General features: G+C 37.8%; 1 protein-coding gene across 1 annotated transcript; it reads right to left on the bottom strand.

Moving 5' to 3' along the window:
- Positions 1 to 4,984: 4,984 nt before the first annotated feature.
- LOC122440980 (olfactory receptor 7A10-like) lies at positions 4,985 to 5,875 on the bottom strand. The gene is made up of 2 exons (XM_043467621.1): positions 5,521 to 5,875; positions 4,985 to 5,235 (listed from the first exon to the last, which is right to left on the bottom strand). The coding sequence occupies exons 1-2, from the start codon at positions 5,873 to 5,875 to the stop codon at positions 4,985 to 4,987; spliced, it is 606 nt and encodes a 201-aa protein (XP_043323556.1).
- Positions 5,876 to 6,084: the final 209 nt, after the last annotated feature.

The raw sequence follows: 6,084 nt of genomic DNA, 5'->3' as shown, positions 1-6,084 counted from the left end.
AGGAGAGTGAAAAAATTGGCTTAAAACTCAACATTCAGAAAACTAAGATCATGGCATCAGGTCCCATCACTTCATGGCAAATAGATGGGGAACCAGTGGAAACAGTGTCAGACTTTATTTTTGGGGGCTCCAAAATCACTGCAGATGGTGATTGCAGCCATGAAATTAAAAGACGCTTACTCCTTGAAAGGAAAGTTATGACCAAAATAGATAACATATTAAAAAGCAGAGACATTACTTTGCCAACAAAGGTTTGTCTGGTCAAGGCTATGGTTTTTCCAGTGGTCATGTGTGGATATGAGAGTTGGACTGTGAAGAAAGCTGAGCGCCGAAGAATTGATGCTTTTGAACTGTGGTGTTGGAGAAGACTCTTGAGAGTCCCTTGGACTGTAAGGAGATCCAACCAGTCCATCCTAAAGATCAGTCCTGGGTGTTCATTGGAAGGACTGATGCTGAAGCTGAAACTCCAATACTTTGGCCACTTCTGGCAGGGATTGGGGGCAGGAGGAGAAGGGGATGACAGAGGATGAGATGGCTGGATGGCATCACCGACTCAATGGACATGTGTTTGAGTGAACTCCAGAAGTTTGTGATGGATAGGGAGGCCTGTTGTGCTGAGATTCATGGGGTCGCAGTCGGACACGACTGAGTGACTGAACTGAACTGAACTGAACTGAACTTACAGGTATTATTCAGCTTCCCAGGTGGTTCAGTCGATAATCTACCTACAATGTAGAAGACACCAGTTCAGTCCCTGGTCCAGAAAAATCAGGTGGAGAAAGAAATGGCAACCCATCCCAGTAGTCTTGTCTGGAGAATCCAATCGACAGAGAAGCCTACAATTCATAGGGTCACAAAAAGTCAGACACGTCTTAGAGACTAAACCACCACCAACACCATAGACATTTAGCCAATAAAACTTTGTTCAAGAAACTGAGATTACATTTCTGAATTTATTCATTTAGCTTCCCCTGGGGAAAGACATACTGTGTTGTAATCTCATCTTAAGTAGATGAGGAAATTTAAATTCAATTTGGGGATATTCAGACTTTTTAGCTGATAGAGATTTTCTCATTGCATAAACAAAAATGTGCTTTAGATTTAGAAAATGTGATGTCCCTGAGGCACTAAGATAGGAAAAGTAATTATTTAATTTGTTTTCTACCATGTATACATATTAATTGGTCTGATCCAAGAACATACGACATTGCTCCATCTATTTGTGCCTACTTCCACTTCTTTCATGAAAGTCTTAAAATGGTTTAATGTGTAGGAATTTGACCTCTTGGTTAAATTGATTTCTGAGTATTTTTACACCCTTTATGATGCTATTATAATTGAGAGTTTTCTTTTCTTGATTGTTCATTCTAAATGTATGTAGACATAATTGATTTTTACATGCTAATTTTCTATCCTGCAAATTTACTGAATCTGTTTATGTGTTCTAATGTTTTTTGATGCAGCCTTTAGGTTTTCATAGATAGATAGATAGATATCGAGACTTTTCATCTCCAAACAGACAGATTGATGTCTTTCTTTCCTATCAGGATGCCTGTATTTTTCTTTCCTAGCTACTCTAGCTAGAACTTTCAGGCCTATGCTGACTAGAAGTGGGAAGAGTGGGCCCTCTTGTCTTGTGTCTGATCTTAAAGAAGATATTTTCAATGTTTTACCAGTCAATATAATGGCATATATGGACTTTTCAAATATGGTCATTTTACTGTTGAGGTTCATTCCTTCTATAGTCACTCTGGTAGAATTTTTATCACGAAAGAATGTTGAATTTTGTCAGATGATTTTTCTGCATCTATGGTCATTAACATATGATGTTTACCTTCAGTTCCATTCACATGGTGTATTACATTGACTGATTTGCTTTTGTTGAACCTTACTTGTGTCTCAGAGATTAACCCCATGTGATTCTGGGTTATGATCCATTTAACGCTCCATAGAACTTGGTTTACCACTATCTTGTTTAGAATTTTTTTCATGTATATTCATCCAATATATTGGACTATAGTTTCCTTTTTCCTTCTTTAAAGATTTTTGAACTTTTAAAAATAGCTGTATTAAGATATGATTCACATACCATACAATTCACCAATTTTAAATGTACAGCTCAGTTTTTTAGCACATTCTTAGATACCTACAACTGTCAACAGTTTTAGAACATTTCCTGATAGAATTCATGATGCAGTTGTTAGAATCTGCTTATCTATGATGACCTTCAAGAGTCCTGGTTGCTGTTCTTCTAATCTCTCCCCACTCCCTTGTCATGAAGTTTATGTCAATTTTCTGGATGGGCATGTAGTCACTGGGTCTTCTGCACAGCTGGGGAAGCTGGACTCTCACTCATATGCTCTCACTTTTTTTGTGGGAGAAATCTCAGGGCAAAATGTTGCACATGGCATTGACCTGTTCCACCTCAGGGGAGGCATGATGTCAGAGAAACTAATTTGAAACATAAAGAAAGACAGACAACCTCAATGAGAGTCTTGAATGCAGGTGTGAAAAACAACTTGCCTGGAAAAGACTAACAGAAGCAGCAAAAAAATGTAATATTTTATGTGTTTGCAAGAAATATTAATCAATTTCTAGAGGTCAGGTATGGACTTGCTATATGAGAAGAACTACATTGCAGGGGGTATTATTTCACTGCAACTACTAGATAGTCATGCAAGTTGGCATACCAGGCAAAGCTGATTATCAAATAAAGCTCCTGGGTAAAGAACTCCAGAAGCTGGTGATTTGTAGTTGGGCTGAGAAATCTCATATATGAAAAGAATCAAGATGATACATGTGGGACACACCAGTATATAATATAGATATAAATAGTGTGGCTCATCCCTTGGGGATTTGTTGAAAGTCTACTATTCTTGGATTTATTGATGTGAGGTGAGCACACAGGTATGGAGTGAGTACATTGGGATGATAGGATCATACACAATGTTGAACTCAGCTATGTGGACTTATGAGAATCAGGATAGTGATCAGAGCACCTCCAGCTACCTAATTTCACTTGATAAGAAAGACATTATGATAAACTATATGATTTAGGATAGCTTGTTATGCAGCAATAGCTAACTGAAACAACAAAGTAAACAGTAATGAGAGCATGTATAACAATCTACTGCTTTTTATTTTTGGCATACATTTTGATTTGGAGACAATACTCATGATTATTATTTAAACTTGTCTCAGATAACTAGATTATCAGTTGGTTCATTGGTTTCTCCTTAATGAGGAATTTTAAGTTCTGTTCTAACAAACTTGGAGTGGCTGGAAGGATGTGCACGTTGTGCCAAAGTAAATGGTGATCTGGAATCACATGACTGGGTAGAAACTTAAGCTTGCTTGTGAGTCATCTTTTGATCATGAAGACTGAAGATTCCTGAGGAGGAAGGACATATGAAATGGTTCAGCTTGATATTATTCATTCACTGCTTCTGGATCTTTAGGGGTTATGATGAAATTTAGAAAAGTGAAGATCCTTCGTTCAGAGCAACAGAGGAGTCATAAGCGTAATCAGGACAGGAAATGTTAAAGTCAAAATTGAGTGATCCAGGAAAACAATTATAAAACACACCAACCAATCACTAACTCCAATATATAGACTCCCTCTCTCTTGGACACCAATTTTCCATTTTTCAATGAGTAGATGTATAGATAGAAAATTTTTACATGTAAGGTTGAAAATTTGCTGTGACATATTTAAGGTTATCTCTGACAATAGGACCATATTGTTGCTGTTGTTCAGTTGATGTTATGTCTGACTCTGTGACCCCATGGACCGCTGCAGGCCAGGCTTCCCTGTCCTTCATCATATACTGGAGTTTGCTCAAGCTCATGTCCGTTGAGTTGGTGATGCCATCCAACCATCTCATCCTGTCCTCCCCTTCTCCTGCCTTCAGTCTTTCCCAGAATCAGGATCTTTTCCATTGAATCTGCTCATCACATCAGGTAACCAAAATATTAGAGCTTCAGCTTCAGCATCAATCCTTCCAGTGAATATTCAGGGTTGGTTTCCTTTAGGATTGACTGGTTTGATCTCCTTGCTGTTAAGGGACTCTCAAGAGTCCTATTCAACACCACAGTTTGAATGCATCAGTTCTTTAGTGCTTGGCTTTCTTTATGGTTCAACTCTCACATCCATATATGACTACTGAAAAAACCATAGCTTTGACTATATGGACCTTTGTTGGCAAAGTAATGTCTCTGTTTTGTGATATCCTGTCTAGAATTTTCATAGCTTTTCTTCCAAGGAGCAAGAGTCTTTTAATTTCATTGCTACAGTCACCATTAGAAGCAATTTTGGAGCACAAAGACCATATTAGGTCAGTTTATTTATTCATATTTGCATTTCAGTATAGATTTTACTGGGAGATACACATTTGATGATGATTTTTAATAGGTGACTATGGTAGATACTAGGGACACAGGTTGAACAAGCAGCATATAACCCCAGAAGAGCAGTTATAAAACTCAGTAGTATGAATAAAGTTGATATTATCAAGATATCATGGAAATAAGGTTATGATGTAGACAAAAAATGAGAGACTCAAAATAACAAACTGGTTTCAGATTTCACTCTGCAACAGAATTATATAGGTTAATTTAGCTGTTAAGTGTGGTCTTTCTATGTGAGTGATACAACCCAAGACAATTCTTTATGGAAAATTAAAAAAAAAAAAAAAACAAACTTGGGAAGATAGCTCTCATTTAAAGATAAAAAATGAGGAAAAAAAATTTCCCATGAAATAAATGGAAATTTTCAAATATTTCTCATCCAATTTCAGAAAAAAAAAATAATAAACTTAGAGTAGTAAGGAAAATATCCATATACCAGACAGAATAGAAAGCTTAATCACGTGACTTACTTAAATTATATGGAGAAGTTGAAATCAAAGAAATAGAAAGACCAGGAAACAAATACAAGGAATAAGAGCTCTTTCTGAAATCTGATCAAGAATCACAATTTCTGCCTCTAATGCTTTGAGTGCTGTAATAACTGACACTTCCTCAGCCCCAGGACAATTGGCCCTTTTATAGTTGCCATCCCGAAGAATCTTCTTAGAGATCTCTTTATGTCTTTATTTCTCAGGCTGTAGATGAAGGGGTTCAGCATGGGTGTGACCACAGTGTACATCACTGAGGCTGTTGCACTTGAGTGTGAGCTATGGGTAGCAGCAGAGCTAAGGTACACTCCTAAGCCTGTACAATAAAACAAGGAGACAACTGAGAGGTGAGATGCACAGGTGGAAAATGCTTTATACTTTCCCTGGGCTGATGAGATTCCATGTATGGAGGAAACTATCTTAGAGTAAGAGTAACATATCCCAGTGAATGGACCACCACCAAACAGTCCAACTGCAGAATACATCATCACATTATTAAGAAAGGTGTTAGAACAGGCAAGTTGGATCACCTCTTTGAATTCACAGAAAAAGTGGGGGATTTCCAAGATGGTACAAAAAGATAGTCGTAATGCCAGCAAGCTTTGTAACAAGGAATTCAAGGCACCTATTAGCCATGATATCAGTACCAGCAGTCCACAAAGAACAGGGTTCATGATGACTGTGTAGTGAAGGGGGTGGCAGATGGCTATGAGGCGGTCATAGGACATCACAGTCAGAAGGAAGTTGTCCAACTGTACAAAAAGTAGGAAAAAATACATCTGGGTGAGGCAGTCTTCATAGGTAATGACTTTGGTTTGAGTTATTATATTCAGCAGCATCTTTGGGACAGTGGTGGAGATGAAACAGATGTCTACAAAGGACAGGTTGGAGAGGAAGAAGTACATGGGTGTGTGGAGGTGGGAATCTGAGATGATGGCCAGGATGATGAGCAGGTTTCCAAACACAGTGATCAGGTACATGGATAGGAAAAGGCCAAATATGAGGGGCTGCAATTCTGGTTCCTTTGAAAATCCCAGAAGAATAAATTCTGAAATTTGTGTATTGTTGCCGGGTACCATGTGGTAGTGATCACTACTAGGACAGAAAGAAAGATGATTAATTTTTACACATATAGACCTTAACATAGTGAAATGCTGTAAATTATATTCAGTCATTTTAAATGGCCTTC

This window comes from Cervus canadensis, chromosome 4 (genome assembly GCF_019320065.1).
Source record: "Cervus canadensis isolate Bull #8, Minnesota chromosome 4, ASM1932006v1, whole genome shotgun sequence".
NCBI classification, from domain to species: domain Eukaryota; kingdom Metazoa; phylum Chordata; class Mammalia; order Artiodactyla; family Cervidae; genus Cervus; species Cervus canadensis.
This window is presented reverse-complemented; position numbering and strand designations above follow the sequence as displayed.

What these genes read in the sequence shown, in the direction of transcription:
- LOC122440980 (XM_043467621.1), bottom strand. Translation starts at nt 5,875, where the DNA reads ATGTACCTGATCACTGTGTTTGGAAACCTGCTCATCATCCTGGCCATC. An exon ending in ACTGATATCATGGCTAATAG is followed by an intron (nt 5,236 to 5,520) that starts GTGCCTTGAATT and finishes CTCACCTCTCAG; the next exon opens with TTGTCTCCTTGTTTTATTGT.